The sequence below is a fragment of the Alternaria arborescens genome (assembly GCF_004154835.1).
Source record: "Alternaria arborescens strain FERA 675 chromosome Unknown contig_49, whole genome shotgun sequence".
Classification (NCBI taxonomy): Eukaryota; Fungi; Ascomycota; class Dothideomycetes; order Pleosporales; family Pleosporaceae; genus Alternaria; species Alternaria arborescens.
Window position 1 is genome coordinate 80,320 of NW_021167904.1, and position 16,963 is coordinate 97,282.

The 16,963-nt window shown below is 48.8% G+C and overlaps 6 protein-coding genes across 6 annotated transcripts; 2 read left to right on the forward strand and 4 right to left on the reverse strand.

The window, feature by feature from the left end:
- Positions 1-496: 496 nt before the first annotated feature.
- AA0111_g11404 (hypothetical protein) lies at positions 497-1,879 on the forward strand (the record flags this gene model as incomplete). The annotated part of the gene is made up of 2 exons (XM_028645266.1): positions 497-749; positions 795-1,879. 2 exons carry the CDS (start codon positions 497-499, stop codon positions 1,877-1,879), a joined length of 1,338 nt encoding a protein of 445 aa, XP_028501000.1.
- Positions 1,880-4,034: 2,155 nt separating this feature from the next.
- Positions 4,035-4,373, reverse strand: AA0111_g11405 (hypothetical protein; the record flags this gene model as incomplete). The annotated part of the gene is made up of 1 exon (XM_028645267.1): positions 4,035-4,373. One exon carries the CDS (start codon positions 4,371-4,373, stop codon positions 4,035-4,037), a length of 339 nt encoding a protein of 112 aa, XP_028500999.1.
- A 1,291-nt stretch (positions 4,374-5,664) lies between these two features.
- Positions 5,665-6,348, reverse strand: AA0111_g11406 (hypothetical protein; the record flags this gene model as incomplete). The annotated part of the gene is made up of 1 exon (XM_028645268.1): positions 5,665-6,348. One exon carries the CDS (start codon positions 6,346-6,348, stop codon positions 5,665-5,667), a length of 684 nt encoding a protein of 227 aa, XP_028501002.1.
- A 1,268-nt stretch (positions 6,349-7,616) lies between these two features.
- AA0111_g11407 (hypothetical protein) lies at positions 7,617-7,994 on the reverse strand (the record flags this gene model as incomplete). Its single annotated transcript, XM_028645269.1, has 1 exon — positions 7,617-7,994. One exon carries the CDS (start codon positions 7,992-7,994, stop codon positions 7,617-7,619), a length of 378 nt encoding a protein of 125 aa, XP_028501001.1.
- Positions 7,995-9,024: 1,030 nt separating this feature from the next.
- Positions 9,025-10,938, reverse strand: AA0111_g11408 (hypothetical protein; the record flags this gene model as incomplete). The annotated part of the gene is made up of 3 exons (XM_028645270.1): positions 9,025-9,497; positions 9,548-10,391; positions 10,438-10,938. The coding sequence occupies 3 exons, from the start codon at positions 10,936-10,938 to the stop codon at positions 9,025-9,027; spliced, it is 1,818 nt and encodes a 605-aa protein (XP_028500998.1).
- Positions 10,939-11,420: 482 nt separating this feature from the next.
- Positions 11,421-14,007, forward strand: AA0111_g11409 (hypothetical protein; the record flags this gene model as incomplete). Its single annotated transcript, XM_028645271.1, has 6 exons — positions 11,421-12,458; positions 12,508-12,622; positions 12,668-12,935; positions 12,993-13,214; positions 13,274-13,481; positions 13,534-14,007. 6 exons carry the CDS (start codon positions 11,421-11,423, stop codon positions 14,005-14,007), a joined length of 2,325 nt encoding a protein of 774 aa, XP_028500997.1.
- Positions 14,008-16,963: the final 2,956 nt, after the last annotated feature.

Consider the following 16,963-nt stretch of genomic DNA (forward strand, 5'->3'; position numbering starts at 1 on the left):
AAGCACTTTACCACCACCCACTTTGCAGAGAGATGCAGCTTGGCAACCTCCAGGGCTGGACGCAGCGCCTTGACAATGGTTTCATCTACAAACCCACACCTCGTGGCTGCCGTGTGGAACCAGGCAGCCTTACACTAAGCAGAGTCTAAGATCTTTCCAGCCTTCCTTTCTTAGGCCACCAGTGACCATATTCAACTTCTCCGCTGCGAGTTTCCGCTTCGGCTATGGTGCGAGAAGAAATTGGTATTGCCTTGCAAGCGAGGCATCCTTCTGGCTTTCGGCCGTTGGCCCTTTATGTCTTGCATCTGTCACGCATCGTGTCCTGCTGTTTCCTCTGTTCCTCCTCCTCGGGCTCATAACGTTCTTTATGCCACGGCACGACACTCGTTTGGAGCTTACTACGCGATAAACTGTCTAGCAGTTGCGCTCACACATCCGCTCGCTCGCTTATACAATACTGTACATTAATCAAATCTCGACTTGTTCGGCTCGCACGATGCGCCTCTCCATCACTGTCGCGGCTGCAGCGGCTCTCTCATCTTTCGCAAATGCTCATGGTGGCTTTGGACTGCCGCAGATCCAATCTCATGACAAAAGGATCAGTGCCTTGCTCGACAGCCTCAAGACTGGAACTTTCGGCATCGACTCACGTATAAAATCGGCCTTGGAGGCACGCGCAAGTCCCAAAGAATGTGGCGAGGGTATTGGATCATGCCCTGAAGATAGAGGCTGCTGTTCAACAGCTGGCTGTACGTAGATTGAGCACCACGATGATAGTGTACTGAAACAGGCAGACTGTGGCTCCAACTCTAGTTATTGCTCCTCTCCCGGCTGCCAATACAACTACGGGCCTGGGTGTCCGGAGAATCAGAAGCCAGCTGGCGAGAGTACCGAGTCCATCCCCCGAGCAAAGATTGGCTCAGTTCCCTATGGAGGTAACGGTATCTATGGTGGATTCTGGGCTTGTAAAGATCCGGGTCAGGTCGCTATCACTTACGATGACGGACCAATGAAAGACACGACCACAACTATCCTGGATTTGTTCAAAAGGTACGACGCAAAAGCGACCTTCTTCATCACTGGCAACAACAATGGCAAGGGGCAGATCGACGAGACTCAAGAGTACATCGATGTGATAAAGCGCATGGATGCCGAGGGACATCAGATTGCGTCCCACACATGGACGCATCTCGACTTGTCTAAGATCAACGCAGATGTTCGCAAGAACCAGATTCTCAATGTGGAGGGTGCACTGAACAACATTGTCGGGAAGATTCCGACTTACATTCGACCGCCTTATTCTAGCTGCACGACTGACTCTGGTTGTGAGCAATTTATGCAGGATATGGGTTATCACATCATCTACTTCAAGCTTGATACGGATGACTACCAGCAGCAACCCCGAAATACGTTCCAAAACTCGCTCGACTGGTTCAATGGCAACATGACTGCGCCTGGTATGACACCTGAAAAGAACTCTACAATCTCTATCTCGCACGACATCATCCATGAGACCGCCAACGAGCTCACAGAGCTCATGCTCAAAACCATCACCGACCTTGGTTACAAAGGAGTCACTGTCGGCGAGTGTCTTGGTGATCACAAGGACAACTGGTACCGTAAATTTGGCGACTCTGCCAACCGCGTTGGAACCGACTCCGCCTCCACATCGGCAAGCTCAAATCCTACTTCTACATCCTCACAAGGAACACCCAGCTTGTCTTCCATGGTCGGGTCTTCTTCGAGCTCGCCTTCTGGCTCCAGCACCGCTTCAGGTATCGCTGATCCTAAGCAAACTGGAAGTGCCGCCTCTGCCATGCAGAACGCTGGCCTAGCTATCTTGGCACCTGCATTCGCATTTGCTATGCTTGCCTTCTGAACGAAATGTGTTGTACAAAATGTTTTGTATTATAAAGAGATAATAATATTCTGGAACATGGTCGTGTTGTATATGATACAGATAACTGTAACTGCAAACTGTACTTTTGATCTAGCTATGTATTAAGCACCACAGCTATCAAGCCTATTAGGCTAAGCCTACAACACCAATAACCTCTACAAACCAAGCTTACGGCCACGGCTGGTTTGGCTGACTTGTCGCCACATCTGATACCAAGCTGATTGTACCTGGAATGGATGCAAGAGAACCAACACATCTCGCGATCGGAGGGCTCAGGCTGAAAGTAGTAAAGTCCAGAGTGCGAGGACGGCCATGCAACATGCATCAACTCAGTACGAAAGTCTCTAAGTTGACTCTTCGACTGCGCAAAACATGGGGTGCGAGTCTCGGATCTGAACTGAAAATCCAACCCGTGGGAATGTGTTCGAAGTATGCTACATGTAATGGATCATCTGGGGTACGCGGTCTGTACATCCTTCTCCAAATCTCGCCAAGAGGAGGCAGTCGTGGATCTTCGCTCGTTAAGCATTCTGTGTCTCTGTTGTAGTACTTGAAGACAATGGCACCATCATTCAGATGTTGTTGTACCGTCCATGATCTTGGTAGGTTTCCTAGTAACGCTTCGCCGTTCATCAGACCCTGTACATAGCAGCTCCCGATAACAATATAGGCTCCGTCCCCCTGAGGGCGCAGAATCATTGGAGTATAGCAGCCCAGGAGTACAACGACACTATCTCCAGGTTGTACATCGGATGGTCCAAAGCCGAGGTAGCCATTATCTAACTCCATCAATGATGCACCAAGCAGATACTCTATTGTAAGGGGAGAGATCAGACTTGACTCCCAAGGCGTTCGATATTGAGTGATTGCATCAGACCAGCGCGTTCTTAGATCCTCCAATAGGGGCAGCTGATCAGTGTGCCTATGTCTGTCTCGAAGCAGGTCGAGTTGGAGAAGTCTTATCCATGCATCGAGCACGCTTTCATCGGTCGGGTAAGTTTGTTGGACAATCCACTGGGTCGATGTGTCTCGAACAGCTCAGCGGCTTGTGCAGTATTCGGCGGGATTGGTGCGCTTCGAGTGACAACTCTCGCGTGGCGAATACCTGTGACATCTAATCGATGGGGTGGGACATAGCTGTACTCGCTTCGTGAATTTGCTGCTGCTTGCATCACTCTGAGGCGTACTGTCTTGAGAGCTATACATGACAGATCCAAAGTCCAGGAGGCAAGGGTTGCACCTGTCTCATCAGATCTTTGGGTGCTACACATTGGTACGAGATCCAGGCGTTCCGTGATATGCATGTAGTTTAAGCAGAACTCTTTGTACACATCCTGGTAAGATATGGTGTAATTGGGCTTGATACGAGCGGCTAGCTGTGAGGGCAGTAAACTCAACAGACCGTAGATCTTATCGCGCATGTCGGAACACTGGCGAGCGCGACTCTGACCAAGAAGCGCAATGAACATTGTGTGAGGACTAGTTGAGAAAGCCAACCAGTTCATGTGTCTACCAAGCAGTGATGGAACGTGTCTAGCCTCAGAAAGCGCTTCTGTCGCTCTCCGAAGTTCAGACAAAGTGAGGATGTCGCCTCCACATTGTATCAGAGAATGTTGGCTGGCCAGGCGAAGCTCTTGGACGATCCACAGTCTGTAGAAGTAGGGACGAGAGAAGAGGGCTACGAGTTCTTTGCATGTCTCATCGTCTAGAGGTGGTTTGTCGACGCGAGGACGCCAGTTACTCTTGTTATTCGTCGAGCGGAAGATCAAGCCATCGTCCGATATCTCCACTACATTTGCCAGATGTTTTAGCGCTGCAAGTGCTTGACCACTGCCGAGGTAGACATCCCTAGCCACGCGACAACTCTTCTTGCCTGATGGTATATCAATCCCATCCGAGTTACATCTCGGCTACGCTCTGCCATGTTGCGTTGGTTTATGCACACTGCATCCACCCAAAGGACTCGATGTGTATCGACTAGACGCAAATGACGTAGTGTATCTGCAAGATTCCGGCGGACCTGCATTGAGAACATTACCCGCTCTTCAATGGGTTTGGAAAGCGCAGTGTCATCTCCATATACCAATATAGACACTGAGTCATCTGGTGAACCCCAAACGTACGAAAGCGCCTCTTAATCAGGCTGCGAGTTGTCTCGAGTACCTCCAACGGGCGCTTCATAAAGTCTTGCATCGATAGCTGCATTTGGGTGCTCGTATTGCACATCCCAGCCTGATGCAAAGAAGTGTTTACCCTCCGGATTTGCAAACACCCTCCAATCATCTGGCAACTGCTCCCTAAGTTTGATTTTAGAACGAAGTCGTGCTTGCGATTGCGACTGCATATCCCGGGGAAAGAGTGGTGCGTGGTCCAGAACAATGCAAATGCCGTCAGTAGAGTTGCCGTTGGCAGGAAGTAGCCGGAGCAGTCGTATCTCGTTCTCGCGCAGGTCGGAGTAAGTGTAAGAAGTCATGTTGTAGTGAGGATGTGTTAATCACCAGCCAGTACGTCGTTCACTCTAATGGCCGACCGTACAAGCGGTCAAAGGAGTTTCGATGCTGAACAAGATATTTGATGAGAGGAGATTATGGGAAGAAACTGGGCAACAGGCAGCGAAGAGTGATAGAAAGGAAGCAGCTGGAACTCAGCCTCGTGCGGGGTATCGTCAACGATCTTGAGATGATCTAGGCGACACTTGCCGTGCAGACCGGGCTCGTGCCCCACCAACACCATGCTCACTACCACAAAGATGAGGTTACTCAGGTATCGTGAATACCACACGACGCTTTTCCTTCTCCTGGTATTGGAGGAACTTGGCAGCAGCTTGAAGCTCGTCTCTAGAGAATCTTTTAGCAGCCGCAGCCTCATGTAGCTGTTGCTTTTCAGCCTCACGCTTATGTGCTTCCTCAGACTTAGAGGGCGATTAGAAACTATAGGTAGGTATCCTGTCAGCTTTTGGAGTAGCTATGGCCATAGCTCTAAGTTTTCACGCCGTAAAAGGTACCACAGCATCTCGACTCGTAATGTCTCTCTCCTGTCCGTTACTGCGGCTCAGAGTATTCACTACAAGAATACACTGCATAGGCCGAAACAACATACCACGTCGAGCATTCCAGCCGCACCAACACTGTAACTTCAATGCTGTGACAATTGTCTCGTTCCTTGAATCGAAGACCAGTTATGAGGAATCCTGCTAGAAGAAGTTTAATTGTCAAGCTGAGTCAATTCTGCAGCATCTGCTAGGACGACTTCGGCTGTGTAAGACCTAAGACAGGTGTATACGAAATCGCCAGCCAACTTGACCTACTAGAGTGTTCCCACGTCCTCAGCCACACCTGATAGCTAGCATTTCTCACGTCACATCAACTGCAGTCTGTATTGCCATGAGCAGTAGTATATTTAACAAACGATGGAAGATCGAGGTGTCAATAACAGATATGAGCTCCCAGACGAAGCATTGCTTGGGCTGGTAAGCATGATATCAATCTCGCTGAGCGCTGTTATGCTTCTCTAGGCGGAATGGGGTTTTATGGATTCAATGCAACAATCAGACACTAATGCGACACGTTTAGATCCCGTGCTAGTTGCTCTAAGGAGAAGGGGAAGTCTAAGCTTGACAGCACATATTTGGTCTGACAGTTATGTTGACAATATGATTCATGAGATGTGGTTAACAATGATACTATGGTAGCAAGTGAGGATGTCATACACTACATCGTCGCGTGCTAGCGCGCATCAACCCACCCTAAGGATGGTCTAGGCGATCACGCAGTGTTCTTCCTCTCGAGCGTAAGCGCTGTGCGCCATGTACAGAATCCGTGACGGAGTGCCATGCTGTCATGATTACTCAACTGACAGTTGTCATCACTATAGAAACTGTTCTCTGATACAGCTAGGTCGAGAAAGTGTAACAGCTCGCTCCCAGACTCGTAGTCGGTCTCGGCAGGTACAAACAAGCAAAACTTGGGAACCGTATCAGACCATGAAGAGGAACGAATAGCAAGCAGATAGTCTCCAGTCCTATTGTCTTCCCCCCATGATGGGGGTAAACATTGATCTTGATTGCTCAAGACGGTAGCAGTCCAGAAGAGCCCATTGTCAAGGCGGACGCGACATACGCCTTCAGTACCTTGACTTCTTCCAGTTGCAAGTCCACTAAGGATATCAGATACCTTCTCTGATAGGTTGCTGTCTGCAGGTAGTACCCACTCCAGGCCTCCCCCTCCTTGTGTTGGCCGCAAAATCAAGTCCGTAGATCGTAGAGCAAGCCATGCGGATGCTCTGCCGTGAATGTTACGAACTTTCAGCATGGCTTTCATAATGTCTTCCGTGTTGGGATGTTTGGAGAAAGGGATCTGCTCTTCTTCCCATATGTTGCAATGTAATACTCGCTTAATCTGCCATGAAGATTGGCTGCAGTAAGTTTTGAAATAGAATGTGGCTCGCATGGCATGTGCCAGACCAAGGCCCTGGACCGATTGATTGCGCGCTCCCCAAATAAATGCGACATCATCCAACTGTTCTCTAGATATTATGATAGAGTGATTTTCTAACAGTGACTTCAATGATCGATCTTGGTTCGAGAGTATGTCCTCTTCCAAAAAGGTAGCGGCTGCGCAGTGATGGTGATATTGGAACTCGAGCTGTACGATATTGGCGTGACGAATGCTGCCAAGTGCAGTCCAAGAAGGCGACTCTGAGTGACCGACTGCCCAACGAAGGAACGGATGAGTTGTTGCGTCTTTGAGAAACACTGGTTCTGTACTCTCTTGTCGCTGAGATCGATCGCGTTCAGCCACAGTGCCGTCGATCTGTATTCCGTCTAGATCTTGGGAATCAAGCGCTGAGCTGGAAGTGGGACAGAGTGAAATCGAGTTGCGGAATCGATCTGTAGAAACTGGAGAAACAATACGAAAGCTAGTCCTTGAATTCGCAATGAGGTTCCTGACAGTCGTGCGATATATATCCCGTGCCCACGACCAGATATAATCGACGATGAGTAGCAATTGTAGCGCCCCATCCTGTGACTGTATTGTCCCTTGCCATAGATCATAGATTCTCTAGAACGATTGGCACGGTCAGCTCTGACACCCGCCAAGTCTACGAGACAAAACTCACCACTTTGTCGTGATCTAGAGTGCCTGCATGTAATCGCCATTGCTCACCTTGATACGCGAAGAACCAGACCAAGCAAGGCTCACAAGATGTGTCACGACTATCGATGTCAGACTGAGCCTTCAAAAATCGTCGAACAGGAAACGCGGTCTGGTACTGGATCGATCGAAACCCTGGCGCGTCTTTCTCTTTCTTCGCTTCAATGACGAGAAACGGTAGAAATAAGTCGTGTCTGTTCTTCGCCGGAAAATGAGTTTCATTCCATGCTACGGATGATGGTTTCCGTAAACCTATCGCGGCATCTGGTCGCATGGAAATTCTTGAAGCGTCAAGATGATCTCCAGGTGCGTGGGTTATAGTCTCCTCCCTTACTGAGCAAAAGATAGATCCGGCCTCTTCGTCACTACCTTCTCAGCTCATGGTCGATAAGTCGACTGAAGAGGACTTACTCATCTTTCATCTGTCCCTGTGGCCGCCTACCATTGCAAGCGCAAAGTCTTCTCATGTTTCGTCTATCATGAAGCCTGCTCTGAAGCTCGTTGTTAGAAGAGACCGCCTCATAATCTGACTTCAACAATTCATTGTTGCATTTTTCACTTGTTCAAGTCAGCTCAGCTATGCAGAAGTCCGCATGGTCTACGACGTACCATATGACTGGGTCGTCAAATATGCCGAATATAGGGTCTTCAAGCTTGCGCCATGAAGACTCGTTGGGATCGATATCCTTGAGTAGATATCGGACTTTCTCACGCAGTTCCTTGACGCGTTTCTGGTAACCCACTTTATGACTAGTAGGAATGCGCTCGGTATCTTTGTAGTCTTCGTAACGCAAGAACTGGAGTGCGCGTATGACTTCAAAGTTGTGTTTGTACTCATTCGGCCATGCTGATGGAGGTACCGGTCCAGGAAATCGAATGCCATGACTATGGGCTTTCTGGCGCAAGTCTGCCGGCGAGAGTTGATCTTTCTTTGGTGGCATTAGCGATGTTGGATTGACCACTTTCACAAGTGTGGGGCGTAGGCGACATTCACGCGTTCATCAGAAGACAAATCGTATCGTAACCGAGGGACCGACGGGTGCTAAAGTAGCTGAGGGTACACTAGCATGGTGAGTCTGTGCTTAAAGGTTCTCGGTTGCGTAGATGGTGCCACGCCGAAGCGTTTAAACCTTGCCGACGAGGCTGAGCAACGGTCCACACCTGGATCCTGGTCGCACCGCTCCGGATGCATACACGAAATCTTTGCAGATTGTTGACTGTAATTCTTTCCTCGTGGTAGTGCCGTTCTGCTACGTCAGTTGCTCCGTTCTACCATCGAAGTCAGGTAAACATGGAATGAGAAGATGCACTCTTTGCAACCCATCGCTTGGACACACTGATTTACTGCATGCATCAAGCTTGCGGGGATCGAGTGGAAGCCCCTGAGCATTCAGCATGGAGTCTGAGAAGAGCCTTATCGTTGTTTGAAATTGCCTCGTAAAAGCGGCGTTGATTGGAAACAACATGCACGCTTGGTGACAGATCCATGCTTCAAGCTGCTGCGGATATTGTCTGAGCATACATGCTGAGCTAGGGCCCGGACCGAATTGTGCTGCTTTATTTTCTTGTCGTAACACTGTTGCATCGGGAGTCAATCCTAATCAGACTTGTGATGGAAGGCTTCAGCCGCCGGTGTGACACTTGCCCAGGATGTTGCGTCAGAAAATTAATAATGGAACGTGGCTGGTTCTTGGACTCGTCTGATTGGTTCCAAGTTCGTTATCAATTTGTGTGGCACAGTTGTTCCGGCGGCTCGGCTGCTAACCCGCATGCCACGGAACCACAGCGTCCCGCCTACAGCACATTTCAAAGGATCGATACTAAGTCCATGCGGGATGTCATACCACCCAAGTAACAGGCTGCAGTAGGGTGAAGATCAGTTAGGCTTGGTTCCTTTCACGAGTTACCTAGCAGAAGTGCATCAGCGATAGTGTCCGCGATCCCAGCGATCCCCTGAACGTGATTTTCATTTTAACAGAGTACTAATGCTTTGACTACGTAATCTTGCGGCAGTTTGATCGATGTTTCCTGTGCGAATCCTTGATATCCAACCATCGTCTTCTTTTTGGGAAATGCACGTAGACCTGGAAGAAGAGGCAACTTGACAACTCCCGGACCTGCAATCGGTTTTGAACTGGTCATTTCCATGTCTGCTCCACTGACCGCTGATCCTGCTACAGGCCATATGAGTTCGAAGTTACTGGCGCTTAGCAAGGACTCTGCGCGAACCTCTACTGCCAACGTGAACACGGGCTTTAACGATGATCGCAGTTTCTTGATCGCTTTGCTTTTAGACTTCTTTTTGAGGAGAAGCTTGATTGTATGTGTAAGGCGCTTTCTGAACATTCTGGCCATCTTTGGGATGATAACTTTCTTGAAGCTTTCACTCTCTAAGATGGACCTGTGGACTGCGAGGTCCAAGTCACAGAGACTCTCGCGACTACCTGTAAGATATAAGCACTGTCCTACTTGGAGTCGATAGTTTCGAGCTTACCACAGGTAGTGATAAGGCTGCGATACTCTTCTAAGAGCGGTGTGGTGCGCATCACATGCGCTTGAAACTCGGCCCCAAAAATCCAGTTGTAGATGCAAGCTCCTGTCAGAGCTTGCATAAGCTCGAAGGATGTTAAAGCCGGGAAGCTGCATCGTTTCTCCTCGAGATTGCAAGGAGTGTTAATTCCAAACACGCTGCACAAAAGACTATCTAAGTCGGCTGAGATACCTAGGAGGCTCCCGGTAGCATACTCTTTGGCGCTATTCTTAACTAGCACCATAGCGATGCTATTTTTAAGGTCTTGGTATAGACCAATAAGTCGTTGTGAGTTTTGCATGACATTCGGGGTCTTGCCGAATGATAAATACCGTTCCAGAATTGATCGATCTTTGAGCCTCATCTCCAGCGTTGCGATTCTTCGGGTGTTTTGATTGAGAACTGTTGTTACGTCTCCCGGTAGTTGCCCTAGGCCTGCGACTTGTCGCCGCTGGTTTTCCAGGATGAGGCATTCCTCTTTAACTTTCTGATAGCGTTTCTTATAGAAGGCTAGCTCAGAAGCCATGACTGCCTGAGTAGATTCGACGATATCCGTAGATGACAATTTTCTCTTGGAAGTGGCATGAATCGACGCATGTGGATCGATTGAGTCATTGCTTCGCTTCGTAGTCTCAGGGACTGGTGGTCGTCGTCCAGACAATGATTCATCTGAGGTCGAAATTGGCAGATCTACGATCGCCTCTGAAGGAACGGTGGCCTGAAAACAATCGGAAGCGCAAGGGTTTTTGGCACTAGGTACAGGGTTGTTTGATAGTATGGCGTCATCCCGTTGTGTTTTGCGTTTTCGCTATCCAGGTCAGCATTCTTGGCGTGCACAGCTTGGAGATTGTTACCTTGGTTGCTATCTTCAGCTTCGATACCGCATTCCTCTCGTTGATCCTTGATGAGTATACACTGACGTTGGAGCTCTGCAAGGATCCAGAGGTGGCAACGCTTGAAGCTCTTTTCTGTTGCTTAGCAGCATCCGGAACGGTGGATCGTGCGCGTCGAGACCGCTGCGCTCCTCCTATAGGATCTTTTCGTTGAAGTGTCTTTACGTGCTCTTCGATCTGCCGTTTACTCTCGCGGTCAAGTTCGAGTTGGATCGTTTCCGTGCCCTGAAGGAGAAGGAATTTTAGAACATCATTGGGATACCTCCTTCTGACTCGCAGCTCTTGCAAAAGACGCTCTCTGATTTCCTCAGTTGTCAATGGGGATTCCAATCTTGCTGCAATCTGTGCCAAGATTTCCTCCATGTATTCCGCATAGTCTGGGTCCTGCACCGATCTAGTCGAAGGGCCTTGAACAAGAAGATCGAGGATCGCCAAAATTTCCAAAAGGACTGAAATCGCCATTGAGATCAGGATGTAGGTGTCAAAAATGAAGTATGCGTGTGTCTGCTATCGAAATATCGATGCTCCAAAATCTGCTCGAAAGTCATAGGGGCAGGCTACATGAGCCTTTTAGATGTTTGTTCATATTCTGCATACTTTCAAGGGTTCGCAATGAGCCTTCTCAGTTGTGGCTAGCGCGACTTCATTGGGGGCGGTGATAGGATTCCATCCCTGCTTGCATGCAGAACGCCAGGTAGGCTGCAAGGCTGACTCGCGTTATGAAACATTTTCTGGCACTCCTGCGTATCCGTTTACGTTGACATGTGTGCGCCGTGCGCAGACAAAGACAAGCGGGGTTCGTACATGGGTAGCAAGTCGAACCCATTGTGTTTGACTTCTCCTAGCACTTGTGAAGTTTCTCATCTCACGGTTGCTTCTGTGCATTTGATTACCACTCGACTGGATTGATCGATCATTTTCTTCAATCACACACGCATGGAAACATGACACCTTCAACCCGAAGCTCAGCAGTCAAGTATGGCCACATTGACCTTGGATCGGAATTCTTCTTCGAAAACATGGATCAGGATTCGGACGTCGAGATGACGATAGAGGAGGACGACCTCATCACTACGAATGTACCCTCGATGGATCATGGCCGTCTGAGTAACGTCTACGAGGACCGTATGATTATCGCTATCGACTTCGGTACAACATTCAGCTCTGTTGCATACACCGTTATACCGAGAGGCGCCTCACCAGAGAACGTGGACATCAGTCATGTGAGATGCATTGGCAACTACCCAGGCTACGAACCCCCACCTGGTAAACTAGATTTTCGAGAAGATGTGCCAACTGAGTTGTGGTACGATCATGGACGCACAGGAAGTGGGGGACAGCGATTTGCCAACACATCCGACGATGACCATCAAAGCTGCGTGAGCGATGACGAAGTGTCAAGCAGCGACGATGATGAATCCGAGGATGAGGAGTCACGATTGCAATTCGAGGATAGCAATGGAATCGAGGACCTTGCCAAAACACAAACTAGATCCACAGGACCGAGCAAAGCAAAGCAATACTGGGGTTACGAGGTCCAGCAAAAGCTCAACGTCTTGAATGCCCCTCTTGATGAGGCTCGGCCACTCACCAGAATCAAACTCAACCTTGTTTCGAAAAGCGCGACTGATCACATTCGGGACGAACTCCGGTCCACTCTGACAGCACTGAGGAAACGGGGTATCATCGATAAGGACACAGATATTTACAGGCATTATCTAACGCACCTGCTAAACCACACAAAGGAACAACTACTTTCTTCGCATGAGCTCCAACAGAACATGCTTATCGAGTTTGTGTTGTGTGTGCCAGCTAAATGGCCTGTCACTGCATGTCGAGTTATGCAGACGGCACTAGAGGAGGCTGTAAAGGAAGTCGGTCTCAGCAAAAATGCCGAGGACGACGTTTGTAACTTGTTCATGATCTCGGAGCCAGAGGCTGCTGCTGAGTGTATCCTTGCAGAGGCAGGATGTAGACTCTATGTAAGCTTTCCTGATCATCAAAGACCTCTTCGCTGATAACATCCCACAGAGCAATGAGACAGCTGTGATCCTCGATGCGGGAGGAGGCACAGTGGATGCTGTGACATACAGATGCGTGAACAGCGATCCTGTGCGGTTGGCTGAGGAGGTCATTGCCCCCGATAGTGAGTCAATCGGCCAACGAAAGCGTCAAGACTAACTTTGCGAAGGTCAATTACTTGGGGCAAGCTTCATCAACGAACGATTTGAGCAAAAACTACTCCAGAAGCTCGCGAACGAGAAATACCTGGTCAATGACGTACACAATCCGAAGACATTGAGAAGCATCGTGGGAATCAGAACGACTATCTTCGAGAATTATCAAAAGCGGATCATCGATATCACCAAGCGAAAAGAAGAAACATACATAGTACATATCGAGAATCTCAGAGAGAATCAGAAAAAAGGCTTCTATCAAAACAACCTAGAACTGAAGAGGTGATTTCTCTCCTCACTTTCGTCGCATGATTGCAAAAGCTGACTTTGCTCTTCCAGGAAAACAATGAAGAAGTTCTTCCAGCCATCGCTAGACTGTGCGAAGGAAGTTCTGGAGAACCAACTGGAGCTTGCAGAGAACAAGAATCGACAAGTCGAGAAGGTCATTTTAACCGGCGGGTTTGGTCAATCGCCTTCACTCCAAAGTCACCTGAGAAACTACCTTGCGAAACGTGCAGATTGTAAGGGAGCGAAAATTGATCTCATCGTCCCACGAAGCCCGTCAGTCAATTTCACTTCCAGATATGCAAGTTAGGTACCATAGACTAACGAGCCATTAGATCAACCGCAGTAGCTAGAGGCGCGGTCCTCCGAGCACTGAACAAAAGATTTGGACCAAGCCGCATTACACAATGCAGCTACGGGTTTCTCTTCAGTGAATCGTACGATCCTGAGAACATACCAGAGCACAGGGGAACAACATGCCGAATCAACCGCGTTGACGGCGAACGATATGTTGACGAGACTATCCGGTGGGTCTTACAAGCAGTCAGTAGATATATTGCGGATTTGATTCTGCACTTCATTGACTTTGAGGCAGGGTGAAAGGGTGGAGAACATGCAAGCCTTCACTTTCCACGTCAAGCATACTTTTCCCTTGACAAGAAAGAAGTTGTTGAGCGCTGAACAGCTTTGGATGTGTGACGAACCGAGACCAGATCATTACAGAAAAACGAACATTAAGAACAAAGGTGGCGTCGACTCGCAATGCTCATACGAAGCTAACATCAGGGCAGGAGCTGTCATGGTCGGCTTTCTCCAGACCGATTTGACAAGATTGAAAGATGAAGGTCGTATTGTGCCGCAGTACCCATCTGAAGTTAGCATACACAAAGGATCTAAGAGATGCTTCTGGGAAGTCGATTACGAAGTTGCGTTGATCGTCGAAGGAAGAAGTATCCGCTTCGAGGCAAGGTATCCTGTGAAGGGTGCCTTGGGCCCAGGAGAACAACAGGAAGTACTTGGGGTTAAGCTCGTTGGTATAGCAGCAGCGTTTGCACCAGGTACCGCATGAATGATTCTAGGTAAAAGGAAAGGGAATGATTGTATAAGAGAAATAAGAAACACTGCTCTTTCTACGTATCCCTTTGGCAGTGAGAAACAACCGATCTCTTACTATTCTTTCAAAGTAAAGTTAGTGCTATTGCCTGCAATTACACCTTTGATATTGGACCGCTGACCTGCGTAACGACGGGTATGTACATGACATGTGAGGCTATATCGTTAAGGATCCCCTGATTCATACCATAGGGGCCTTCGATACCGGCAAGGGGTTCATCGTGACCCAAGAGGTAGTCGGCATCCCCGTCCAACACGGCTCGGGCGTCCTCCACTAGCGTGGGACTACCCACTAGTGACCAAGTTCTGCCATATGTGTAGCGAGTTAGCAAGGGTAAAAAAAAATCCTACCCAAGGCCAGCCTCACTAGCCACAGGCTGAGTATCCAGAATATCGATCGCCCAATCGAAGTCTTCATCGCCTGTTTGACTGATGGCTGAAGCAGGAGACATGCTGAACAGTCTTCTTTACAGCTCGGAATACGGAGTTAATTGCAGTGTACGTGAAGAGTCGTCCAGATGAGGGACAAACTAAGAGATATGTTTTGAGCTGTAGACGGTCGGTCGCCGGAGAGCGCTGTGAATGCGTTCGTGGTATCGTGTCTTCTGTCGGTCGTAGTAAGTTGCCAGTAACAGTTAACTTTCGAAAGCGAAAATCAAGCACGATACGCCTGACGTGCGACGGCTACTAGACACTCTTTCGCCTTTGTGAGGCTGAGAAGGACCTCAACCTAATCCGGCTAGTACAAAACGCCACTGTGCCCTTCGATGCATCACGAGATTAGATATGCAGCCGCGCCCTGACTATTCGACCACTCATTCAGCAAGAACGAATCCGCACTAGTAATGTTTGAAACAACACTGTGCCCTTCGACATGTGGCCAGGCACCGCTGGATGGATAGACATCCGTCATCCTCCAGCCTTGCTCATGCATAGCTGACTGAGCGGTAAGAACTTTTGAAGAGCAGGCTAAGAGTGAGGCTGACCTTGAGGCTCGACATTACAACACCCTCAAGGCGCATAATGTTGTTATCAGCTTTTCTTACTCCACATGACTCTGCAAACACATTTGGACAATGCCTAAATTACAGTCTCATCCACTCCAGCCAACCCTTACTCTTCTAGTAACTGATGTAAGACACTCGAGCTGTACATACAACTGTAGTGAGGAAGACGCAACTTTGATACCGGGGACAAGAGGACGTAGCGTATAGAATGATATCGTTATCCAACATCCACGTTCTCGGAACTACACCGCACTCATACGGAGTAAACTTTCCCATTTTACTGCTTCCAATCAACTCTTATGTCACCCTCACCAAGCCCACTCAACCTCTCATCCATCATGTTTCCATCAGACTGCCCATGGACATACCCATAATGACGCGCATTATCAGCAACACCCATAAACTGAAGTCCTTAGGTAAGGCTGTAACTGTACTAGTTAGTCCCTGATAGCACCTACCTAGTGACATGTACTCATGGTATCGCTATCTCTTCTTCAGCCCCGACTACCGACCGCAAGCCTAAGGGCTCCAGGATCAACTCACGCGTCGACTCAGAAAACGACGCCCCACAAAAGCTCGGCGGGAGCTCTAGCTATTCCATAAGCTTCGAAGCCCCAGATTCCGGCTGCATATCTTCAGGCTGATGTCGTTCTTGCAAAAAAGGAGCACGAGTAGGGGCAGGGATGATCACAGGTCCCGGTCTTTGAGTAGTGCTAAACACGGAAAGCTTACTGAATCTACGCTGCTGCGTGCACATTCGATGTTCATCTTCTTGTAGTTCAAGCTACATACGTCGAGCAGCTGATAATACGCAACTATAGCGTGTTTGCTGAGCGTGACGACCGTGATATGACTGCTAATGAGAAAATCACGGTCTAGATGCGCATGTGTATTGCGCGTGAGCTGTGTTGGATATGGTCAGGTCCAGATGCAATTAAGTGATGATCCCTCCGATAAGATGCTCTGAACGTGACGAATATCTCAATTCTTGCGACTCGCCTTCTTATTTGCCTTCCTGTCCGCAGCCTTCTCTCCGCCTTGCAACTAAGCGATCGCCGACGATCGTAATTAAAGCTTTCAAACCTGCTCCACATGCTGGAGTTTCTTGCTCTCTCTCCACTTAGGCCAACTAATGCCAACGGACGTGATAAAATATGATACACTACGCTGGTCAGTATATACTTCAAACTCGCACGCCACCTTTGACTACACAAATTACCTTAACAACAGCGCAAAGGTGGCCGCAATCCCAGTTGTCGTACAGCTACTGCCCACGCAGCGCTTGCCGCCCATACACGAGATGATGAAAGCCGTAAACCAAAGCAGGCAATCGAACGCATCAAGGAAGAAGTTCACCCGCGGGCTACCGAACCGGCGGAACCGATCCACATGTGTGGTGAGATACTGGTACAATAAGAACACGGCGGATTTGATCGAGTAGACGAGGACCAGCGTGGTGGAGCGCCCGCGTGGCATTGACGAGTCTGCGAGCAGCGCACATCCTGTGATAAAAGCTCCGAGCACGAGGACGGCTTGCGTGATGTGGATGGTGCGGTTGAATCGGTTCGCAAATGCGGATAAGGTAGCGAAAGGGTTCATATTCGAAGCTTTGGCGTAGCGGTGGGAAGTGCAGTCGAAGTGTCGTTGTTATCGTTGCTCCGGAGTAAGTCTTTTTTGGCTAAGCAATGCAACGAATCATAGGGATAAAATAAGGTCTCGCAGTTGTTGTCACAGAAACTTATCGCCCTGTCCTATATATGTATGATATACCTCTTTACCCCCGCCAAGGAATTTGCAATGTTCACACAGCCTCGCGGCTTATATGTACGGGCTCAACAGACACGCAGTACGAGTAAAACCGTGCATACGCGTGCAAACCAAGGCTTTTACTCTCCTGCTAGGACA